General features: G+C 40.1%; 1 protein-coding gene across 1 annotated transcript in view; it reads left to right on the top strand.

Annotated features, from left to right (window-relative positions):
- CSMD1 (CUB and Sushi multiple domains 1) overlaps positions 1-26,376 on the top strand; it is a 2,034,615-nt gene that overhangs the window by 1,943,127 nt on the left and 65,112 nt on the right. The window contains exons 51-52 of the mRNA XM_015144705.3: positions 4,265-4,459; positions 13,925-14,098. Coding sequence (XP_015000191.3) covers positions 4,265-4,459; positions 13,925-14,098 — 369 coding nt within the window. The remainder of the gene's footprint in view (positions 1-4,264; positions 4,460-13,924; positions 14,099-26,376) is intronic.

Genomic DNA, 26,376 nt, shown 5'->3' with positions numbered 1-26,376 from the left:
AACAACAAAAATGCCTTATCTATAGCATCAATTGGTATCTTACCAATAAAACATTACTTTTGTGTTGAACATAGATTATCAACAATTTTATCATATTGTTTATTCAATCAATGGTATATTAATAGGAAATTCACAACTAAAAGAGAATGTTTTCACCTGTGAAACCGTGTGGTCACAGGAAATTTAAAAATCAAAGTTTGCTACAGTAAGTGTTATAGATTATTCATAAAGAACTTTCAAAATAAAATATCTTAAGATATGGTTTTTTTGTAGAAATTGTGGCCTAGAAGTAATAGTTGAAAGAGAACAAGGAATAAAATAAATTTGTTGAGTTTCTTTTAAATGAATATTCAGAAGTATCAACTTGCTGTGGTATTACTCTCTTGGACTTGAGTAAAAGTGGTATTTTATTTAAGGGCACTTTTACCTAATTTGCATGTCATATACTGGTAATGCCAGTGACTTAAACTTATGAGGAAAATTTTAGATTTTTAATGAAGGATGTAAGAGATTAATTTTTTTAAAATATTCTTTTAAGGGTGTGCAAGTGAAATTTTGCACCAAAACTAAGCACTTGACTCTGAAGTAAGGTAGAGGTTGAGGATGCACAGAAGAGGAGAAAATGGAGTGAGTTACAGGAGGCTGAGTGTAGACACCTTTGTGGGAGTGTGTGTGACAGGGAGTGCAGGAAGACATGGTGTTCAGGCTTCTGATAATGAGTGACTAGAAACTACTTACAGACATGTGAATCGGTAGACTGGGGTAGGTGTTTAGGGGTTGTAAAATGTTCTGTTTTTATTTGAATTCAGTATCCTCTCACAAGAGTCACAGTTCTGTTATCGGATTTTTGCCACATTATTTTATTGGGCCAAGATAAAGGACATTCTTTGTGATAGCCTTATTGACCACAGCAAATCAGGGCCCACCATTCCGTGGGGGCTGTTGGCACTGTTTTTGTATGAACGCAGGGGTGCATGGAGATGCAACTACAAAGACTGGACCTTTTTTTTTTTTTTACCACTCCTTAGGGAAAATGGTCTCGCATCCTCTTGGTTTATATTATTTGGGATTTCTCCTCTCAAATTGCATCATAGAGTATTCAAACTCAACGTTTTTTGTATATTCTCTACCTATCATTTTTTAAAAAATATTAAATAAAATGATAATTTGCACAAATTTCTGGAAATCTCCACTCTTCAGCTGTCATCCTTCAGTTAACGAAGGACCAGATGAACTTTAATATTAATGTTTATTTCAGTCCTCACTTTTCTTTTTACTCCTAATTTCCACTCATACATGTTTATCTCCTCTCTTTCTTTTTGTTGTGGCAATATATTTTCTTGGCAGGCTATTTTTCAAAACATACACACATATAATTATAATATATATATATACACACACACACACACACATACTGTCTAATTTGTCAGACACTATACTAAAAAAAATTCCAAAAAGAGAGTGTTTACAATAAATGAGCCTATAGCATAGCCAAAAAAAAAAAAAAAAAAAAAAGATGTGAGCAAACAATCAAACTAGCCTAAGATAATTACAAATTGAACCAAATACCATTTTCATGAAGAAAGAGGTCATCATGAAGAATTTGGAAATTGCTACTGTAGATGGTGTCAGCTCAAAGAAAATTTCTGATTCCGTTGTGTGAACCAAATTGGAATTTTTGGCTGGGCGCAGTGGCTCATACCTGCAATCCAAGAACTTTGGGAGGCTGAGCATGAGGACCACTTGACCCAAGACTTCAGGACCAGCCTGGGCCATATGACAAGACCTTGTCTGTATAAAACAACAATAAGGAAACAAGAAACAAAAAAAGAATAAAGCTGAGTTATTCTTGGCAGAAATAAAGTTTGTAAAAGATAGTTCAGGTTATTAAAACCAATTCTAGAAGCATGTTTTTTGGTGAAATTAAATGCATTTTATTTAAAATATGCAGTGAGATACAAGTTGAGTTATGAATTTATGAGGCTAACGCTTTTAAGAACTTTTCAGAAATGATAGTTTTGCCAGAAATTCTAAGAGTATTTAGGCTGGAGAAAAATATTATTTTTATCATTGGGTTAAATATTTGAGTGTTCACATAAATTTAGAATAATTGCTTCAACCTAAAAAATACTTGAGAGAAATAAAGCTAAGGATTACTTTTAAATTAGCAATTTTTCTTCACATTTTAAACTTCATTGTTACTGTTGTGGCAATATCAAAAAACTTGCGTTTTTCAATATATTTTCACATAGCACTTGTAAATCACTGAGAAAAGACTAATAAGATGTTTGTAACATTTTGGTTATGCCTGACTCAATTATAATAAACTTGTATAGAATTTGAATGTAGGTTGGGTGCAGTGGCTCATGCCTGTAATCCCAGCACTTTGAGAGGTCAAGGTGGGAGGATCACTTGAGGTCAGGAGTTCAAGACCAGCCTGGCCCATGTGGTGAAACCCCATTTCTACTAAAAATGCAAAAATTAGCTGGGCATGGTGGCAGGCATCTGTGTCCCCATAGTCCCAGCTACTTGGGAGGCTGAGGCAGGAGAATCTCTTGAACCCAGGAGGTTGAGGTTGCAGTTAGCTGAGATCATGCCACTGCCCTCCAGCCTGGCAGCCTGGGAGACAGAGCGAGACTTTGTCACACACAAAAAAAAGAAAAAATAGAATTTAAAATATATCACTATGATTCTGATAAAAACTATGGTCTCTCCAGTTAATTCTTCCCAGCTCAATAAATTAATCAATTTGATCAATTTTCTTGGTGATTGATTATAATGAATGATAGTTACCGAAGCTTCATAATTAGAGAAACGGTTCTAGTTTCTAATTTTGTGTAATTTATTTTAAATCATCTTGCACTTTTCAAAGAATATATACCCACATACAATTCAGACTTTGCATATATTTTCAGTATATTTACAAAGTCCTTGAAGTCCACCCTGGTAATAGTATACTACTAGTAGCACTGTTGCTATCACTATTACAATTACTACTACTCCTTCTTAAGTGACTACTGTATTCTAGGCCCTTTTCTAAGGATATGAATAGGTGGTCTCCTTTAAGACTTGTTAAACTGTTGGTGGGACTGTAAACTAGTTCATCCATTGTGGAAGACAGTGCAGTGATTCCTCAAGGATCTAGAACTAGAAATACCATTTGACCCAGCCATCCCATTACTGGGCATATACCCAAAGGATTATAAATCATGCTGCTATAAAGACACATGCACACATGTGTTTATTGTGACACTATTCACAATAGCAAAGACTTGGAACCAACCCAAATGTCCATCAATGATAGACTAGATTAAGAAAATGTGACACATATACACCATGGAATTATGCAGCCATAAAAAAGGATGAGTTCATGTCCTTTGTAAGGACACGGATGAAGCTGGAAACTGAGCAAACTATCATTCTAAGCAAACTATCACAAGGACGGAAAACCAAACACCACATGTTCTCACCCATAGGTGGGAATTGAACAATGAGAACACTTGGACACAGCGTGGGGAATATCACACACTGGGGCATGTTGTGGTGTAGGAGGAGAGGGGAGGGATAGCATTAGGAGATATACCTAATGTAAAGGACGAGTTAACGGATGCAGCACACCAACATGGCACATGTATATGTATGTAACAAACTTGCACACTGTGCACATGTACCCTAGAACTTAAAGTATAATAATAATAAAAAAGACTTGTTAAACGTTTTTCTGAACGTATTAGTGCAGTGTGCCTATGTATTTCTGTGTGTTTCTACATTCAATGATATATAGGTATATTACATATGTGTGTTTCATAGGATTGAAGAAATGAGTGCATCTGATTTTCTGAAAATTAGTGTTCCAACTGGTTTGCAATTACACAATTACTATTCCAAGTTCCTCCCAGGATAGGATATTGAGGGAAATTACATGTAAGATTTTTATTTGCATGTGCTCATTACCCTCGTGAAAATTTTCATCAACTCCAATGAGCCATATACTTCGGTGGAAGTGATTTACCCCCTTTACAGTTCAGTCTGGCCTCACACTTGCCAGGACATCTGTAATGAGGCAATTGAATGCATTTTACATAAGGGATCATTCCCAGATGGACTATGTGGGTGGTAGAGAAACGCTGAGATAATACGTAATGGCATCGACTTTGCCCAGCAAGATCAGTTTCATAGAGGAAGACCTTGCCATTCAAAGCAAGCACGGTCTGATCTTTTCCAAAAAAGAAAAATGATGATATGATGTATCTTTCTGTTCCAGCGGTCCCTTGCCCCAGTATTGAAACTCAGCTCTCAGAACATGTCATCTGGAGGCTGGTTTCAGGATCCTTGAATGAGTATGGCGCTCAAGTATTGCTGAGCTGCAGTCCTGGTTACTACTTAGAGGGCCGGAGGCTCGCGCAGTGCCAGGCCAATGGGACGTGGAACATAGGAGACGAGAGGCCAGGCTGTCGAGGTAAGTGATGAGGGATGCACCCCCGAAAGACACGGCATCCTGGATTATTCTGGATGGCTGCTGTCAACGCTGAGCTTCTCTAGTGGAGCTATCATCTGTCATAGTCCTATAGATCAAAAGCACAAATGGCCTGTCTTTTCATTACAATGTGACATACTTACAATGACATACGTATTGTCATGTGACATACTGAAACCACATTGCTGCTGGATTAGACATTTGATGTTGTCTTTTCCTTGTTAATGATTGTATTTTTCCAACTGTATTTCAAATCAGCTCAAAGACAAGTACAAACCTATGTGTAGAAAGATAACTCTTATGCCAGACAGGCTATTCAAGAGTTCTAATTAAGATCTTGGGAAATAGTATTAATGCTGAAGATACTGTGTTCGCAAATAATGACTGTCTTCAAAAGGGAGATGATTATTCTCTTAGGTACAAGATAAGCAGTTAAAGCTTTGAGTGAGTTTCACATTAAATACGGATAAATAGAAAAATAAAACAATGCTAGTATTGTTCAGAGCACTCTTTGATTCAGACATATCTAATATACAGTCTTTACTTGATTGTTCACAGAAAATTATCATGCATAAAAACAAGTAGTTTATAATATATAAAATACACAGCTTAGTAAGACTACATCAGAATAAAAAATGAAAAAGACAAAAGCATGAATGTTTAACTGTCTTTGGTAATAATTTTAATTCAACTTTTAGTAGAGCAAACTTTAATGAAACACATACCACAAGCTCTTCACTAGGAACACAAAGATAAATCAGGAAGGATTGCTGGCCTCAAGGAGCTCAAAGTTTTCATAATCGTAATGAACATGGTCCCTGTTTCTCCAAGATAGCCCTGCCTGAAGCCTGTTTTCCAGGTGTTTATTAATGATTGCTTGTCACTCTGAACAGTGTCCTGGTTTGGATGGTTAATGACCTGGTCACTGAGTTTGCGGGGCCGTTCCTCTTTATCACACCTTTGCCGCTTAGGAAATGCTGCCCTTCCCCACATTCTTGCCAGTCATGCACAGATGTATTCATCCTTAGAAGTCAATTTATCACCTGGAGATTCCGACATTAGCACCAGTAAGGACAGATTAGGAGAAGGAGTCAGGAACACTAAACTTTTGCCTACTTTAGACTCTTCCCGCGAACATCATTTTGTCGATTTCAAACCAGAAATGGGATCTTAAAAACAGACACTTATTAACTTCTTAGAGGTGGGGTTTTATATGGGGCTTCTGCGGCTGCAACAGCCCAGTACAGCCTTTTCTTGTCTCCCCAGTTTCCCAGGGATGCCCAGCTACGGTATCCCTGTCTACCCAGAGCAGGGTCATGCCAAATGGTATTTGCTGTGTGACAATCTTCTGTGCTCATGGCTCAATCAGCCTTCGAGAAGAATTTTCACATACAGTGGAGAGCCTTCTATTTAAGGGAATGTTAAGAAAATCCTCATTCCTGAACTACGCTTGTTAGTAGCAAGGCATTGACCTCATTTGGGGAAAGAAAGCAAAGTTGGAGTTCTGCTGTCCTTGAAGTGTTTCTGCCTCCAGCCTCTGAAATTCTGGCAAGTCTGTTTTCCTGCCTCTAGTTTTCTTGACTGTATTCTGGTGCTTCTGACACGGAGTGCAGTCCAGACACAACCCCCACCCATCATTTATTGTCACATGTCTGGTTGTCTCGGGCCACACATTTGTTTTGAAAATCGTCAGCTGCTTGCTGACTCGCGGGCTGGGCACGAACTGTTCTATCACACTTTGCTGTTTGTCTCTTGAATGTCATCATGGACATGTGGCATTTTCCAGAGTCACCGGATTCCAGCTGAAATCATTGCTGACTTTTAAAAAAACGATTTTATTAATGTTTGTAGCTCAGGTTGTGACACTTTGGCCGAGGGAGTCCCTTTCACGCAGCTTTAACGTCTCTGAAATGGTCCTTATTTTCTCATGAAAACAGGATGTTCTGTGGTTATCTGGAATTTTTCTTACCCAAACGCTTTGTTCTCCAAAAAGCCCTGGTATCTTCTGGTGGAGAGTGGTATCAGAGAACCAGATCCACACCAGGGAAGGCAGTGTGCCGTGCACAGGGTCGGTGAGCTGCGGAAAGTTGACATGGAATTTATCGTTACTTCTGTGACCAAGCTGAAATTTTCTGCTTGTCTTTATTTTTTTCCTCCCAAAAGGCTTGATATTGATATTGTCAATTTATTCTTATGTCTACTGACTTTTTTAAAAAAAAAATTATACTAATACAGGGCTTGTCAATCTTTTTTTCTCTTTTTGGAGCATAAGTGTGCTGTCTTAGATGCCGTAGTATATGACTTTTGGTTTAAATTGGGATGCTGGTTAAAACTTTACAAGCCTTAGTGGCCCCCTTCTCCTCTTCATCTCTCTTGCCTCAATGTTTTGGAAATGACATCAGAGTACAGAAGTCTAGAAACCCCTTTACCAAGGTCATTCAGCAGACCCTCTATGGAGGGGATAGCCCAGCCTCTTTGAAAGCAACTGTTCTCGGGGGTTTTCATAAAATTTTTATTTTTAAAATTTGAGGACCTGTGTTAGTTATTGATTGCTGTGTAACCAGTTACCATACGGTAAGGGCCTCACGATAGCACAGATTGGCTACAGCCCAGCTTCTGGGCTCAGATACCTGGCACATTTTGGCCAGATCCTCCACTCATGGCCAGATCCTCCACTCATGATCCTCCACTCATGGACTGCGTTCAGGTGTTGACAGGGACGGAGGCCCAGTGAGGCCCAGTGGGGTCCAGTGAGGTCCAGTGAAGTCCAGTGAGGTCCAGTGAGGCCCAGTGGGGTCCAGTGGGGTCCAGTGAGGTTCAGATCAGCTTCCCAAGTCTGGCTCCTGGTCAGAGTCCATGTCCTGTGGCACGTGGCTGAGGGCCTTATGTTATTGCTGCTGATCATGGGGAAGTACTAAGCTCCTGGCCCTGTGTCCCCCACCCCACCAGGCCCATTCCTAAGTCCAATCTCTCTGACTTCAGGAAGGACTTAGTCCCTGATAAGGGCTCCCCTCACCAGGCTGTTCCCATCCAGAGCATCTCATTTTCTATTAACTCAAAGTCAGCTGATTCCTAACGTACTCAGAGTTCTGCCCTCACTCAGTGGGAGAGGATCTGAGGAGATGTCTTGGCTCAGGGGTGGGACACGGAGGGACCACCTTTGAATTCTGCCTACCACTAGACCCCAAAGACCTTTTTATAACTATATCATACATTAAAAACTACTATTATTTTAAAATATTCATTTGTGAATTTATTTACACTAAAATGGATATAATTTTACATGTGTATTTAAAATAACATGTCAATTACATGCTTATATAACACATTTTTATGAATAAGGATTCATTTTCAAACAAAGCAAAAATTAATGTGAAGAGTGTCATCATTTTAAAAGTTTTCAAAGCTCCTTAATGTGTGGCTTAATAGAGGATGGCTGGATTCTCATAGCACCTTTTGCACTAACTTTGTCAAAATTTGTTGTTTTGGTGGAGATATGTAAAATAAAATATATTGATGGTTGCTACTGTAGTCATTGGAAAGGGGGATGCTTGTTGACCACTAAAATAATATCAGAGATGTCCGGGAGTTCTTGGATCTTATTTTTAGAAGAGCTGTTTCAGAATAACACCACAAAATACACAGTTTTAGGGCATGTGTACCTAAGGCACAGGCAGGCAGTACACAAAGCAGTGGAGGGAACAGTACAAACAGCAGTTGTCTCATGTTTCCCTCCAACACGGATTTTCATGAGTACTGGTGTCATTATCTATGTATTGTTCACAACCAGCTTTAGTGCAATATTCAATATTATTGATTTTATTTACTTGGGACAAATATTGAGTTCCTCGATATGGTAACCATCTACTCTCTTGAAAGTCACTTAATAATATCAGAGAAAACACAGGCAATATAGTAGTGAGAATTACACCACCTTTAAAACTTTGCTCCCCCAAAAGAAAGTGAAAAACACAATTTTTAAAAACTTAAAATGTAGGCTGGGCGTGGTGGCTCACTCACGCCCAACACTTTTGGAGGCCAAGGCGAGTGGATTACCTGAGGTCAGGAGTTTGAGACAAGCCTGGCCAACATGGTGAAACCCTGTCTCTACTGAAAAATACAAAAATTAGCCCAGTGTGGTGGCATGCACCTGTAATCCCAGCTACTTGGGAGGCCGTGGCGGGAGAATTGCTTGAACCCAGGAGGTGGTGGTTGCAATGAGCTGAGGTCACACCACTGCAATCTAGCCTGGGTGACAGAGCAATACTCTGTCCCTGCCCCGCACCCCCCCGAAAAAAAAGTTAAAATGTAAACATTATTTTCTGAGATCTGTAAGAAAAACAAATCAATAAACACATTACTGCATTTTTGCTGTAACACATTTTAATTTCATGCTATGCTTAAATTACATTTATCTATCACGTTTCCTACTTTGCCAGCACACACACACCACACCATGAATCCTGGTGATAGTATAATTTACTATTAAATAAGTGTGTGGTAAACCCCAGGAAATTAAAACATAGTTTAATTTCTTAATTAAAAGTAATGCATATGACACATTTTTATAAGGCCAATTTTCCACACCATGGTAGCTTCTTCACAGAAGAAACACAGTGTCACTCTCTGTGTTGTATTGGATCAGGACCAACAGAATCTTCAAGGATAGCATCACCCAAGTCATTGCTGCAGCTAAGAAGCAGGCATTTTCCCTTTTTGTTTATTTATTTTTTTGACTCCCCAGGGTTCATCTTCAAGTGGCCCTGGTGTAAGATCTACCAGAACTTACTTGTTTTCAGTCACTTATTTGCTTAGGAGCTGGAAATGTTAGAATTTCCCTGTCTGCTTGTCCAGGTAGCTCCAGATGAAGAGGTGAGCCTTGATCACCTTCTAATCACATTCATAACAACTGTGGAATCAGCTGAGAAATTCACCACTTTTTGAAGGGTTTGTGTTATTCTAACTCCAGGGTAGTCTAATATGTCCCTAGAGAAAAACCCAGGTCTCCACAAGTGAATGGACAGAGACCATAATCTCACCCTTAAACAGTGAGCTCTGCAGTCCTGTCCTTCAAGAAACAATAATAGAAAATTAAAATGTAATATCTAGAGGTGCCTACACACCTTCCTAGCACAATGTCTTTATACAAGTGGAAGGCTCCTTTTCTTATTACGTTTATTTATTGTTTGATTTATTGTACGTATCTAAAAAGAAAAACATGTATCACAGAAATCCATGAATCACAAAAACTTATTTTTGCATTTTAATTTTATACACACATACTGAGTCAGTGAGCTACACTGGAATTTTGTAATATTGTAGATATTCAAAGAACACAGCCTAAATTCTGGGCTGTCTTTGTCTCTGGTCTGGTCTTTGAAGATCTCCTGTTTGTTACTAGAGACAGGCCTGGATTGATCATTAAACTTATGGGAGCCTGTGTTTATCAGCAGATGTATTTCATCTATATCTGAGGAAATCACAGAGTCGACATTGTCATTTCGATCCATTGCTGGAGTGGACATCGGACATCACTCAGGACTACCTACAGTTGAATTTTCTTGATACTATTCTCACCAGTAAATGCCCAGCTAACATCAGATAATTCTCGTGACAGCTCTTTGCCCCAGAGACAGCTGATTTCATGTTTGAACATTTTCACTTTGAGCGAGGCTTCCTATGTGACTTATATCCAGTGATTGATGGTGACTCTATCCCTCTAGGCCTAATAAAACAATTCCTGACTCTGGTCTACACAGAGTGCCTTCGTGTATTTGCAAACAACCATTGTGAGTCCACTGAGCCTTTTATTCATAGAAAAGAGCCCCTTCCTGCTCACATATTCCCAGCTGTTTATTCTTCGTGGAGGTCTCAGTGTTCATTTGGCTTTTTTTTTTTTTCAGCTAGAATGTATTTGAAAAGACCTACTCTTGAGTTTATGTTTATTTGTCACACTCATAAATAATATTCACATTTCTGATAGGAGTGCTGTCCTTATAGGTATGAGAACTGGTATGTCACAATACAACTTTTTTTTTAAGTAGATATATTTCAACATGAATATAATAATAGAATTGAAGGAAAGACAAAAAAGAGACTTTCCTGTGGGAACAGAGGCAAGTGGCTTGGAATCCCCAGGGACAGTGAGAAAACATGTTGTGGATGTGGGATTACAGGTGCATTCAGGATGTTGTGGGATTGCAGGTGCATTCGGGATGCTGTCAGCCAAGTGTCTTTTGTGTGCAAAAGCTTGCTCCCAGAGTTCAGAGGAAGCACTGCAGACTGTGAGCATGGACACACTTTTAATGAAATGAAAAAAAAAGGCAGACTTAAGAAATTCATTTTTAGAAACTTGAGAGGAAAAACAACATAAAAATAAGGCTTTCCTTTCGGTGTATGACAAAGCCTGTTTTTAGTATTGAGGGGCTTCCCCCTTTCAATCAGGCAAGATTTCCGAGTTATTGCTGCTATCTGTGTTAATGCATTGAGTTTACTACCATACAAGGAAACCCTTGGTCTGAAATTCTATTGTTTAGCTACTGAAAAGCTAAAATTTTGCTTCATTACTTCTTCTTTACAATTGAGTAAATCTTGTTAGAGGACACACTTAAAATAGTTTTGTCACCAGAGTGTTTTTGGTTTTTGTTTTTGTTTTTGTTTTGTTTTGTTTTGTTTTGTTTTTTTTGAGATGGAGTCTTGCTCTGTCACCCAGGCTGGAGTGCAGTGGCCGGATCTCAGCTCACTGCAAGCTCCGCCTCCCGGGTTTACGCCATTCTCCTGCCTCAGCCTCCGGAGTAGCTGGGACTACAGGCGCCCGCCACCTCGCCCGGCTAGTTTTTTGTAGTTTTAGTAGAGACGGGGTTTCACGGTGTTAGCCAGGATGGTCTCGATCTCCTGACCTCGTGATCCGCCCATTAACAGAGGCTTCAAGAATAGAAGCAGCTGTATGAGCAGAGGGAGGTGTTCTCGCTGCTCCACCATGGAAGGCGAAGGTATGCAGAAACCTCCAAGAGGAATTCGACTCATACCTCATTGTTATTTAACGTTTTTCTGACAAGCATGAAAGTTTCAAGACAAGATCTAATTATCTTAAGTTGCTAAAAATGGATCTTTAAATATCATAGTTCAAGGAGAAGTTCACACTGTTTGGGAAAAGGCTTAATGAAAAGTTCATAACAAATTGTAAAAATCTAAATCCTACTCGAATTCATTGACATTTGGTAGAGCAAACATATTAGCATATTACTAAATACATGCGGTATGACACTGTAATAGTTTAGCAATCACCAAAACCAATAAACCATATCAACCATGGAGGCTGTCTCAGTAACAGTAATGTGCTGGTCGTGATGGACTCTCGAGCTGGACCTCCCAATTTCTGGTAGAGCTCCCCATAGAAAACACTGAGTCTGGCTGTGTCTGTCTGAACATTTGAAATAGAGCCTGGGTTGTGCTATCATATCATGGAGTAAAGACAGCTTAATTAAAAGGTCTGGGGCTTTTGGGAAGGCCCAGGTGGGAGGGGTCACTTGAGCCCAGGAGTTCCAGACAAGCCTGGACAACACAGTGAGACCCTCACCTCTACAAAAATTTTTTCTTAAATGGCTGAGCGTGGTGGTGCCCGTGCCCCAAGCTACTTGGGAGGCTGAGCAGAAGGATCCCTTGAACCCAGGAGGTCAGGGCTGCTGCTGGGGCTACAGTTGTACCACTGCACCCTAGCCTGAGCAACAGAGCAAGACTCTCTCCATTAACAACAAAAGGGCTGGTCTTAGTGGTACATGCGTAATTTTATTTTCCTCACTTGAATTATCTCTAAAGGTTTTTCTACTTTTGATTCAATTGACTGAATATGTCCTGATTTATAATTTCATTGTTAACCCTGATCGAGCTTGCTTATGTGCAAGGGATGGCTTCTGTTTGAATCTAATGCACAAGCCTGTGCAATAGGAGCTGTATCAACCCATAACAGGGCCCAGAGACTTAGAAAATTGGCCAGTGCTCCCTGGCTCATGTCTGGCAGAACCAGGCCTGACCCTGGGTAGCCTGCAGCCAGAATCTGTGTTCTTCCTCACTGTGTTTTACTGCTTCTTATGGTTTACTGTGAATAAGGAAGGACTCAATGTTTGCCACTGCAGGCCGCAGCGAAGCACCTACACATCAGTGCTCACGTCGCACTCTTAACACTTGCTTTGAATAGCTTTTCGAACACTTTCATTCTTACCTGTTTAAAACGTATTCTACCTCTGATGATAGGTTGGGCTGGATAACCTTGTGAGTTCCTCCCTCCCCTGAGATGCTGGGATCTTCTGTGCTCAAGTGTTTATGGATCTGAAGAGCCGAGATTTCAGTGGTATAGTAAGACTGTATAATAAGGGTGACCATTAACTTATTTCCCAAACTGGAGTACTTTCATGGGTGAAAAAGGACATGATCAATAACTGTGCTGGGACAGCAGGTGTAAACATGGGGCATAGGGTCACTGCATCGATGCCCACTTAAGGCCTAGTTTGTATGCACATTTTAATTTATGGAAAGGCACCAAATGCCCTTTGTAGTCAGCATTCTTACAGAGCTCATGATCCCCACAAATTATGCAAGTAACTAAAAGAACAAACTGAGCACTGCTATTGCAGTCAGAAGTCCTAGATTTGAATATCACACTACTTTATCCCAGCTGGTTGGCTTTGGTAAAGAAAATTGGTATTCCTTATTTCCTGATAGGCTCATGAGGCTTCTAGTAATTACTACTATGTAATTCTTGGGATTGATATGGACAGAAAGGTAGAGAGATAGACTGTTTGATAAATACACTTCTGCATTTACACTTTGTATACTGTGTATTTTTTCAAGAAGGGTTCAGCTATACCTATCAGGATGAAAATAAAAACATTAATGGGTTGAGGCACAGTGGCTCATGCCTGTAATCCCAGCACTTTGGGTGGCCGGGGTGGGCAGATCACTTGAGGTCAGGAGTTTGAGACCAGCCTGGCCAACATGGGAAAACACTATCTCTACTAAAAATACAAAAATTAGCCAGGCATGGTGGCGGGCGCCTGTAGTCGCAACTACTCAGGAGGCAGAGGCAGGAGAATGACTTGAACCTGGGAGGCAGAGGTAGCAGTGAGCCAGGATAGCACCACTGCACTTCAACCTGGTCAACAGAGTAAGACTCCATCTCAACAGCAACAACAAAAATTAATGGGTAATTGGAGAATCTAGAATGTTTTGGAATCCACTTTGAGCTTTTAGGTTTTTGTTTCAGGAGTATAAAGATGGAAAATTAAGGTTCTTAGGTGACTGGTCTATCCAGCCCTAAGCAGACATCTCTCAACCATGTTCTTAGTGAAAATTAAGACTAAAAATAGTGTTTTTTGTTTGTTTTTGTTTTGCACAGGAGTAATCTGCATAACCGAATTGATGTTCACTTTATTGTTTTTTTCCTTCTAGTTATCTCGTGTGGAAGTCTTTCCTTTCCCCCAAATGGCAACAAGATTGGAACGCTGACAGTTTATGGGGCCACGGCTATATTTACGTGCAACACTGGCTACACACTTGTGGGATCTCATGTCAGAGAGTGCTTGGCAAATGGGCTCTGGAGTGGCACCGAAACTCGATGTCTGGGTAAATTCATCTATGTTCTGGCACTTACTTAATTCGAATAAACCTTAGAAATAGATTACAGCTGTGTAACACGTATGACTTCTTGCTATAATGCCTTAAATCCTACCTAGGGTCGAAATGCTGCACTTCCGAAAGTAATTTTTTTCTTTGGATATCTACAGGGATTTGTTTTTAACCCGAGCAATAAATGAAATATATTGTCTTATGTGCCACAGAGGCAATCTTACAAGAGTGCTGAATATACCTACACTCAAATGCCATGATGATTTTAGGACACACAAAAATGAATTTCAAAAATATTGTACATTTTATGTTTTAAAAATTCTTTAATTATGTCAATGAATTGAAGTTATATTCATCCAAATTGACATAAGTACAGTGAATTATTTAAAGTATTCCATGTCTACAATAATTTGATCTTTTTTTATAACTTAAAATATTCTGCATAATTTTAAAAAATGGATTGAAAAATGTTTCCACTGGAAGATGCTTTGAATAAATGTATGAAAAATCTTGAATAAGCTGTTTAAAGCACCACTGTTACTAAAGAGTGATCTTAGTAGGTCTCCTGGTCATTTGTAAAATACCTTACCTGCCTTTGGTTCTTCTGAACCTTCTCCATGTTCTTCTTCTTCTTTTTTTTTTTTAATCACTCGAAGCCATAGAAACTGGAAGCTTTAAGCTTCTGAATCTCATGGGCTAGGATCACTTCAGGAACTAAGCCAGGCCCAGTAAACTTCAAATAGCAAAACCTGTTCTTCTTTTCATTTGGGAGAATCTGAAGAAACAGGATGAAAGGAAGGTAGTGACCCTAGAGAAAAACCAGCCACCAAAAAGAGGTTGTCACACTTGTCTGTGAAACATTAGCTACTTATTTAAAATTACTGCAGAACTTACATGAATGCCGCTTGGTTTCTTCACTCTTTCTCGCTCTCTCTAGTGTATTATTGAATATATTTTGTGCATTATATATTATTGAACACAGTTATATATATGAGTGTGTGTAGATGTGTCTGTCGTTGGATGTCCTCATTACAGTTTTCAGTAGACGATGACATTTCCTTCGACTATGTATGCTTCTTCATGTAGAGAGTCACAAGTCCTTCTGGGAGTTTCCATGCATTCCTAAATATCCTTCTGAAATTGGCTGGCTATGGAACAGCACTCTCCTTTAGGCAGCTTTGGTATGGACTAGCTCTTCTGTCTGGAGCTTGGTCCTCTCGAGGAATCAAGTCCTACCAGGAGGGAACTAGGTGGTCCAAGACACTTATGTCTAACAGTACGTACCACATCTCTGTTAGTAATTGTAAACATGAAAATTAATAGCAACTTACACTTGATTGCTGCTCTACTGCTTACAAACATCCCTAATCTCATCATTTTGGTCATTACCACTTCAGGATGCAGGAAAGGCCTTCATTGTTGCTTTGGGAGTTTAAGTGACACATTCGGTTTACATAACTGTTAAATGATGGGTCAGCTTGGGGCTTATTGATCCCTGATAAGCCTTTATCTATCTTGTGTTATTCCTCTGTCTGAAAGTTAAGGCTTTGGAGTAGAAAGGATGGGATACATGTTGAATAGCTGGCTGCCTGGAGATGCCCCCAAACATGCCTCAGTGCTATGCAATACATTTTAGAAGCTTTTGAAAGATGATTTGCTTATAAATGAGTCTATTTGCTCAGAGGAAAATAAGGAAGAAGAGAAATGCCCAGGTTATAATGTATAAAACATTTGTGTTGTAGATAGTTGATACAGCATATAAGGAATAATAAAATTGGAAGAGATATAGAGTAGTTAAAGGGAAAAAATACAAAAAAGATTAGAAATGACACATAAATGTGTAAATACTAATGGATAAACCATGGGTAATTCATTTAGCACAAACATTTTGAAAGTTAATAAATATAGTTTTGCAGCTACCACTAACTGGAAGGGTTGAGATTCATAATGTGTGAAGCATGGTAATGAAGCACATCCCTTTACCAAAGACATCTTTTGTGGAGGGGTGACAGCATATGGAACTCGGCAAAAATGTATGTCCACAAGAAACCATAAAGTTGTATGTGAGACTCAGAGGAAAATAGGGATGAGTGAGTAAAAAGATAGGAGAACAGAGATGATACTGCTTGAGTAGATTATATGACTCTAGGATAGATGAAGGGAACAGAGGCTGCAATCCTAAATGTACACAAATATTTAATAGAGTAGCAATTGGATACCTCCATAATCCAAATATCAACTAGGTGCCATATTTGGAGACAATGATTATAAATGATGATATTTATTGATGAGTTAAAATGCACATGGCATTTGTGAGATTTATCTGATTAGAACATACAGTAAGTGCTTATTCCTTTGACCTGCAGATAAAAAAGAAAGCATAGAGAAGTGAAGAATTTGCCCAACATGGTAAAATCGAGAATACTATCATGCTAATCCAGACCAATAAGGAAGAGTGTGTTGTGTTAACTAGAAGCGAAATAAGCTCTGGAACCTGGATTAGTCCCATCTGGAGGTGCATGCAAGGGGCAGGTGCAAGGGTCTTTGTGCCTTAGTTCTGTCTGGTTAATTGTGTCCTTCATCCTGTACTGCCAAGATGCTGATGTGCTCTCACCTATCAGTCTTGCTATTGCTTTTCTTCCATCTCTTAACTTGTTATTGAATTAACCCTTTCCCTGTTTCCATGACTATGGCCCTTTTGAAAATCACTCTGGGTTTCCACCAAGCTAAATGTCCTTGAGTAAACTTCAGGTTCATCTGGAGTAAACCCCGTGCCAGGGTAAACGAGATAGCTGTAGTGGGGAAATGACTGGTACTACAGAGGCAGTTGGTAAGGATATATTTCTTTAAATTCTGAAAACAATCTATATAATCATAACTTTAACACTAAAAAAGATGACCCCTTGACAAAACAAAACATCCCCCAAAACTATGACTGTGAAAAACCAGGCCGGGCCCTATGGCTCACGCCTGTAATCCCAGCACTTTGGGAGGCCGAGGCGGGCGGATCATGAGGTCAGGAGATCAAGACTATCCTGGCTGACATGGTGAAACCCCATCTCTACTAAAGATACAGAAAATTAGCTGGGTGCGGTGACAGGCGCCTGTAGTCGCAGCTACTTGGGAGGCTGAGGCAGGAGAACGGTGGGAACCCGGGAGGTGGAGCTTGCAGTGAGCTGACATCGCGCCACTGCACTCCAGCCTGGGCAACAGAGCGAGACTCCATCTCAAAAAAAGAAAAAAGAAACAACAACAACAACAACAAATCACCCAATCGGGAAAAAATGGGAAATTACCCAAAGAAACAGAAACAGCTACACCAGATTTTCTACAAGAAATTCAATTTTCAAGCAAAACAACTGTCCCAGGACATATTGAAGAGAATGAAATGCGTTTTTAAAGAGAGTGTCTTGAGAAACAAATCCATCACAAATTGGAAATGATGTGAAGTGTTAGGAACCCCAAGAAGGCTGCCTTGATTATGCTTAAAACAAGAACCAAATTCATTCTTGAAGCTGGTATGAAAATGGATGATTATTCAGTTGTTTGTTTTTTTTTTTTGTTTTTTTTTTTTGTTTTCATTCAGAAGCTGGGTCTTCCTAAATTGCCCAGGCTGGTCTCAAATTCCTGGGCTCAAGCAATCCTCCCGCCTTAGACTCCCAAAGTGCTGGGATTATAGGCAGACATTTTTAAAATCAGAAACTGGCACCCTCCAAAGCTAAGAAGCTTATAAAAGAGAACTTCAGAGTTCTCAATGAAGTTGTGTCTCCTGCCCAGGAGAATTTCATCTGAACTAGCTGAGGGGACTAAAAATCACACTGCTGAGTTACTGGCAGTATTCTTGGTGAGACATTATGAAAAGGAAGAACCCTAGAGGGAAACTCATATCTAGTGTGATTGTTCACACAACAGGAAAAGAAGCTAGCTGTCCAAAACCATGAATTGACTTGATGATATACAGAGCAGATACCCCAGCATATTCATCATAAGTAACTTAGGAAATGTATTTTCACAAAGAACTAATAAAGTTTCACAAGACACCATGTGAGTTTGGATCCATTTTTTTTCTGTTTAATATTGTTATGAGATGGGTATTTGTAAGTACTATTCGGAAATGGTGTTTCGGAATCAAAAATTTTTATTCCTATCTTCAATTAGGGCATAATAATGATTCTAGTTGAAAGAGTGAAAATAATATTGGATGATGGATTCAGGATCTCAAATTCTCATGATAGGCCAAACAAACGAATATAATCAAAATTAATGTAAAATTTTTCTCAGAGTAAAAATAATTTCAACGTATATGATGACAGAAAGTTCTGAGTTCATAGTATACAGGCAGGGAACTTGGGAGTTTGGGTAAGAGCAGGCTCATGCGCGATAAGTGCTCCCACACGATGCTCAGGCTGAATCTTATTAATAAGATTCCTCCCATCCTCTGTTTGCCCAGGAATCCCATATCCAGAATCATGACTTCAGTTTTTTAATAGTTTAAGTGGGCTCTTGAGGAATTGCTATGTATCTGTGGGGATGGATCTGGTACCTATGATCTTTGAGGACTATTTGGATTTTTTTTTTTTTTTCCTGAGATGGAATCTCACTCAGTTGCCCAGGCTGGAGTGTGGTGGTGTGATCTCAGCTCACTGCAACCTCCCCCTCCTGGGTTCAAGCAATTCTCCTGCCTCACCCTCCGGAGTAGCTGGGATTACAGGCACCCGCCACCACACCCAGCTAATTTTTAGCATTTTTAGTAGAGATGGGATTTTACTATGTTGGCCAGGCTGGTCTGGAACTCCTGACTTTGGGTGATCCGCCCACCTCAACCTCCCAAAGTGCTGGGATTACAGGCATGAGGCACCACACCAGGCTGGAAAATTTTTGATATTACTTTGACAGAGAGAAAAGTAAGGTCATTTGTAACTATTTTCACATATTTAAAATATTATCAGGTGAAAGATGGAAGAAACTAGTTGTGGGAAGTTGTTTTCCCTATCAGTGCCAGCCCTGACTGAGGGGTAGAGTCAGCATGAAGACCGTGCTGAGATCGACACATTTTAATCAGGAATATGTGGGTGGGAAAAAAGAAACAAACATAAAGTTAATTGTGTATATCTGCCAAGGCAAGGCCTAGGTTGAAGCAGACATCACATGTGCATACTTCCAATTGCACATGGGTTTGTAATAGCAGTGTATTTGTCTGTTCTCACGCTGCTAAGAAAGACATACCTGAGACTGGGTAATGTATAAAGGAAAGGGGTTTAATGAACTCACAGTTCCACCTGGCTGGGGAGGCTTCACAATCATGGTGGAAGGTAAAGGAGAAGCAAAGGCACATCTTACATGGTGGCAGGCAAGAGAGCTTGTGCAGGGGAACTCCCTTTATAAAACCACCAGATCTCACGAGACTTACTCACTACCACGAGAAGAGAAACACCTGCCCCCATGATTCAATTATCTCCTCCTGGCCCCACCCTTGACAACTGGGGATTATTACAATTTAAGGTGAGATTTGGGTGGGGACACAGTCAAACCATATCAAGCAGACACTGTGTACAGAGAAAGAGAGCTTTTGGAATCAGTGTAAAAAATCCCCACATCCCCCTTCATTTGTCTATTTTTAAACAAGTGGATCTTCCCAACAAGGCAACAAAGACTTTATGCAAAAGGCAGGGTCCACTTTGGTTCTTTAGATTAAATTCCCTTGGGCTATATAGCCTAGATCCACTATCTTTTCCATCCTTGTGCAAAATTTTTTAACAAAAACATTTTTTTTTCCAAATTGTGGCTGAGATATTTTGTAGCTTATTTCTGGGGCTACTAGAAAGAATACTGTTTCCTGAGATTGTGCTTCAGTTTCGTGTGCAACATGACTCATACTTCTGGCATACTAGTTGTTTCCAGTGACTTCCAACATGGGAGAATATGCCGGAATCCTTTTTGAGTATTGCAGCTGGAGTGGCTAAGCACGGGAATGGATGAGCTTTGACAGACTGAGTCTTGAGAATGTCAACTCTAGGAGAGCTGTAGTTAAGGAAAGGAAAGATGATTTTCTATGTCAAATATTCAAGAACTCAATCCATGCTGTTTTTTAGGTCCCTAGTCTAGATTCTAAGAAGAACCCTTGAGAGAATATGGAGTGTGCTTGTAAATATCATTATAAATAGATTTTGAGCAAAGTAATGCACAGGTGCATCAGAATACACTATTATAAAATTTAGCCCACCCTTCATCAACACGATCACTCCTGCATTATTACTTGGATCTCCCAGAGTTCTGTAAATTGCCAAGGATCTGCTCTAATTTGCCAACTGTGCTGTGTAACGCTACACCCCTCCCCAGGTCACAGAATTACACACTGAGAATGTGGACCTGGTATTCACTCTCTCAGGCACCTGCTAATCCACCCGGGAAGTTTATAATCTACTTGATCCCTTAATTATTTTCTCCTGTTTATCTTCCCTGTGGTAGTTTGCTTAAACCAACAGAGAACACACAAACTAGAAAGAGGTTATAGTTTGTGGTCTAGGTTTCCTGTCACAGAATCCCACATTCATATTTTGAAAACATTTACATCATTTAGACGTTTCAGCACATAAGAATCTATCCTCTCTGCACTGTGTTACCTCTTCAATCTCTAGTATTCAAGATATAAGTGATAGATTGAGCTATTTCCCACATAAAGGACATTATCATTTTTTATTAGATTGTTTTGCTATTGTTTGAAATAAGTTTGCATTTACTGCACTATTATAACCATGAGGAGGTGAATCGTTCTGTAAATACAATATCATGGTTATTTATATGGCTAAAATAGCTAGATGACGTGATTTAAAATACTGTTTTTAGACTGTAGTTGTTCATAGTTCTTAGATAATCAAATTTAAATATATTCTTCAATTGCCTTGTATTTTGGAAAGATCTACATAAAATATTTAGTAAAACAACTGGTTATGATAATGCTTATATCAGAGCAGAAAGGTAATATTAGAGCATAAAGATTAGCACCGCCTCCCCTGCCCCTCACCCCCCGCATCTTTGCCGTACCATCTTAAGTGTAAAATATGTTCTGTATGTTAGTCAGGAAAACTCCCTATACCAGTCCTCAGATTTTCCAAATGCATTGTCAGTGGCTAGGGAATAAATAGCAAATTCTCAGCTGTGGGTTTTTCTGTCATATTTCTGAATAGTACTTAATGATATTTTTTCTTTTCCTCAAGAACTATTGTGCAGCATTCAGAGGTTAATAAGATATGGTTCTTCTTTTATGAAATCTATACTCTAAGTAATAAATAAGGTAAATACCAAGTAGCATTAATAAAAAGTTGAGAATAGGCAGGGCACTGTGGCTCACGCCTGTAAGTGGAGTGGGAGTGTGAGGTGGGAGTCTGAGGTGGGCGGATCACGAGGTCAGGAGTTCGAGACCAGCCTGGCCAACATAGCAAAACCCCACCTCTACTAAAAATACAAAAAATTAGCTGGACGTAGTGGTGGGCACCTGTAATCCCAGCTACTTGGGAGGCTGAGGGAGGAGAATCGCATGAACCCGGGAGGTGGAGGTTGCAGTGGGCCGAGATCATGCCATTGCACTCCAGCCTGAGTGACAGAGCAAAATTTCATCTCACAAAAAAAAAAGAAAAAAAAAAAGTTGGGAATAAAATAATGGCAAAAGGGAGATATAGGCAAAGTACTTGAGAAATCCAGATGAGAGTGGGAGCAACCTAGAGGCTGATAGAAGAGTAGATGTGGGGGAAACCACCCTGATTTTGGTGCAATTCCAGCAAGCAGGCGTGGGGTAAAGCCATTCCAGAAAGCAAGAGCTGCGAACGTGGTGTCAACAGCATAGATGTGGAATAAGGCCCAAGGAAGTCAGACTTGCCTGAAACAAGCAGGTACTGGGGTCGGGTCGAACTCTCGACAGCCGTATGGTCACAAGAGCCTGGACTGATAGGGCCACAAGGTGGTGGAAAAGATCTGATTACTCTGACACCCACTCTAGAGCAGGCTTTGAGCTGAGTCTCGACGCACAGAGCATGGTGCTGCACTCAGAACTCACAGTCCAATAGGGGAAGTGCATAGGTAGGAAAAATTAGAATGCCATCTGCTAAATCCCAAACAAAACACAGTAGAAAACTAGGAGGCTGGGTGTTGTAAATAGGCAGCACCAAAGGTAGGCTCTCGTATTGTAGGACAAACCTGAAGTAAGGGAGATCCTTGCCTCTTGTATGAATGGGCAGCTCTTCCTTTGGGGTTTGTGGAAGATGTGCACCTGCGGTGGATTTGGACTGAGGTTTGAGGGACTACATTCGTGCCTACATGTGCCTACTACATGTGACACTGGCAGGCAAAACTGCGGAGGAAGCTTTAGGACGATGAGGGAAGAAGGTGGAAATGTGGTATATTCAGGAACTACATTGAGACAAGGAACAGATGGAAGATTACTGAAAGCCCCAAAGACAGTCCAAACATGGCCCTGGTTTGAGGTTTTCTTCAAACCAAATAGGTTTTAAAAAGCTGTCATTCACTAAGATGTGTGAAGCAGAGATTTGATCAAATGGATTTGTGGCAGAGGACTCGGGCCCGTGTTTGATGCTATCACGAACAGTACAGAGTGCTGTAGGCTCTGCAAGGCCAATACCTCCATGTTGAACGAATTCCACACACTGTGATACCATGCACATCTATGCATGGGCTAAGTCGGTCAGCATTGCCCCTAGAAATTGCACTTGGAGGGGAAAAAAATAACACCTCATTTATCAATATCCAAATGTGTTTCTTTAGCATATGCAGATCTAGAGACTTAAATATGTCTGTTGATGTGTACTGCTAATAATAGTTTTTCCTGCTTGTAAGTGAATCTGATCCACCTGACATTTTGTGACCATTTGTTAATACTCAAGAAAAGTTTGCAAATTGGCTTTGGAATCTACTGCCCAAATAACTCTGACTTTAGCCCAAAGACCGTGTTACTGCACAGAATGGACAGACTAAAGCATATTGTATTCTCCTACAGGCACGGGATATTTGTATGTATTTTATTTTCACCAATAAGTACCAATAATCACAAAGCAAATACTGAGGTTGAATATTTGGCTTATAGATTTTCTGAAAATGGATTCCATTCTAATCCCCGGACCAATATTTAGTATTTGTACTGCTACAAACCTGCACATTGAAGAGGTGACCTTCAAGTAGGATCCTCTAGGGGAAAAAGTGCATATGTGGGAGACCTAGTGAGAGGGGAGAGATCCTGCGTTTCCAATGGAAGGATCTGATTCCTCCCCAAAGAATGCTGGGCTCCAGGTCTGTCCTCTGTCATGGGAGACATTGTGGCCACATTCCCACTGGTATACGGGGTTTCTGCAGGAGAAGTGAAACAGTGGAACTTTATTACATTTCCAAATCAGGGAACCCATTTCTAAAATCACACAGGTCTAGGTACTTGTCGGAGACTCTCACCTGCTGTACTTGCATTTGAGGTGTTCACTCGTTGCATGTATTATGATGTTAAGGTAAATCTGCTAACGAGTACCTCAGGTATCTTCGAGGGTCCACCTTGTGTTAGTCACTCAGAAAGTCACCACTAACAATCAGTGTGGTGGTTTTAGGTTGCAAACCGCATGACTCCTTTCAGTATCAAAAGCAAGTGCTGCAAAAACAGTGCGGATAGCATAGCTAACAAAGACAAATCCTGTCCACCAATAAGATTCCTCATCTAAAACACAGCTTGGTAGAACCACATTCCAGAAAACATAGGTCACCCGGGGGGGCACGCTGGAGCTCTGAAAGAACCAGTTTCTGAATGTTCACTCTACTGGAAACAAACAGACAAAACAAGCTTTTGTTCTCTCAGCAAGGTTTTTTGTAACTTACACTAAAAGACCTGTGCAGTGGAATTGAGATAGAACTCTAGAAACAAAGGCTTTGAGAGGCTGTCCTTGCGGAGGCCCCTGCTCTCCTGTGTTAAACTGTGTAAACGGCAGGTGTGCGGTGTCCCCTGGTCTAAGTATGGGCCACACTGTGTGGGTGTTAATGGAGTGAGTGGTTTCCCCTGTGTCTGTCCCTAACGAACCTCAGACTAAACTGACCTCACAGAGGGAATTCAGCCCCTTTCTGCCCTCCTGAGTGCTGTGGCACAAATGTAGTTTGCAGGCAAACCTTGACCAATCAAGAAAGCAGGCCTTTCCTCCTTCTCGAGCCTTCTTCCTGACATTTTGCTTGCGACATACTCTATTTCTTTGCTATGAAAATGGACTCAATATTCCATCCATCTTGCTACCAGTCTCTGTGCTTTGTTCAAACGTTTGGTAGATTTTATTTCTTTCAAATCCAATTTTAGAGAAAGATTGTTAAAAAAAAAACTCACCTTTTTTCTATTTGAGACATTTTAACCAAAATATAATAGCAGTTTATAATTACAAACAGTAACAAAACTTTTGTCAGACACAGAATAGAGTAGACTGAAAAACTAGTGATTTTCAAAGCTTAGGGTACGGAAACTCTTTGTAACGCAGGAAAGACGTCGAGATTCCTAGGACCCACCCAGTGTACTGCAGAGTCCATACATATAACACCTCAGTGGTTCTGAGGTTTCATGGTATTATTATTATTATTGCTTTTATTATTTTTTGAGACAGTCTTGCTCTGTCATCCAGGCTGGAATGCAGTGGTACAATCTCAGCTCACTGCAACTTCCGCCTCCCGGGTTCAAGCAATTCCTCTGCCTCAGCCTCCCAAGCAGCTGGGACTACAGGCATGTGCCACCTCGATTGGCTAATTTTTGTATTTTTAGTAGAGATGGGCTTTCACTATGTTGGCCAGGCTGGTCTTGAACTCCTGACCTCAGGTGATTCACCTACCTCAGCCCCTCAAAGTGCTGTGATTACAGGTGTGAGCCACTGCGCCTGGCCACAGTATTCTTATTCCAATGACATGTTTTGTAGTATAGTGCGGAAAACAGAGTTACCGGAGCAGACCATTGCATTCTTGGTTCTGTCACTGGTTCTCTCAACAGTTTTAAGCAGTTGGTGAATTACCCCGTCCACAGTCGTACCTGTCCTCAGCATGGAGAAAATGAAGAATTAAAATGTAAAATTCGTAAAGTGTGGTAGTAATTGAATTGTTAATTCATGCTTGAGCTAAAAGAAAATGCAGCAATTCCATGAGGATATATTTACATTATCTATCTATATACGTTGGATTAAAAATCATATGAATTTGGCCGGGCACAGTGGCTCATGCCTGTAATCCCAGCACTTTGGGAGGCCAAGATCACAAGGTCAGGAGATCGAGACCATCCTGGCTAACAAGGTGAAACCCCGTCTCTACTAAAAACACAAAAATTAGCTGCTGGGCGTGGTGGTGGGCACCTGCAGTCCCAGCTACTTGGGAGGCTAAGGCAGGAGAATGGCGTGAACCCAGGAGGTGGAGCTTGCAGTGAGCCAAGATCATGTCACTGCACTCCAACCTGGGCAACAGAGCGAGACTGCCCAGTGGTGAGGTTATGCTATTTCTATTCATTTAAACAAGTACTCAGTGAGTGACTAATGTGTTAGAGACACTGCAGAGAAGCATGAACATATTACATTTCATTCTGATGAAAGAGAGAGAGGCTTTCTAGGTTTTGTGTAGATGACTCAAAACCAAGACTACATTAAGGATATTAAAATAAAAAGTAACTCACATACAAAGATATAGAATAATACTATCATAGACTAATAGAATCTTAAATTTAAAATAGAGCTCAAAATTCATTAAGTTCAAATTTCTCCTAATGCAATTTTCCCTTCCTCAACATATTGACACGATATCATTGAGATTTGGGTTAAATAGTATTCTGTGAGTGAAATTGTGTGGTTATCCTCTAGTTGTAATAACCTACAATTGGTCTAAGATTTTGAATGTTTTAAAACAGAATTAACTGATGGCTGGGCAGTGAAAATAAGTGAAAACCAGATTGCTATCTCCTTGTTTCAAAATAGGAAGCCACATTGAAGAAATAATTGTTCCATATTAGCAAGCTTAGATACTAGGCAATCCTGCTGATATGTAACTTTTTTTTTCATCAGGCAAGGAGGTAAAATGCAATGTTTTTGAAGGACATCCTCTGTTTTCTTTAGGCATTTGGTGCCAATTCCTCAGAGAACTGAAATGACAATGTGTCAGAGAGGAGTTGCTGTTGGGAATCTTTATTTACAATCCTGGCTGTCAGGCTTTCCTGCCTGATTTCTAGAGTACACAGGTGCTTCCTTGACCATTACAAGTACTTGTTTGCCAGG

The sequence above is a fragment of the Macaca mulatta genome, chromosome 8 (assembly GCF_049350105.2).
Source record: "Macaca mulatta isolate MMU2019108-1 chromosome 8, T2T-MMU8v2.0, whole genome shotgun sequence".
In the NCBI taxonomy this organism is placed as follows: domain Eukaryota; kingdom Metazoa; phylum Chordata; class Mammalia; order Primates; family Cercopithecidae; genus Macaca; species Macaca mulatta.
This window is presented reverse-complemented; position numbering and strand designations above follow the sequence as displayed.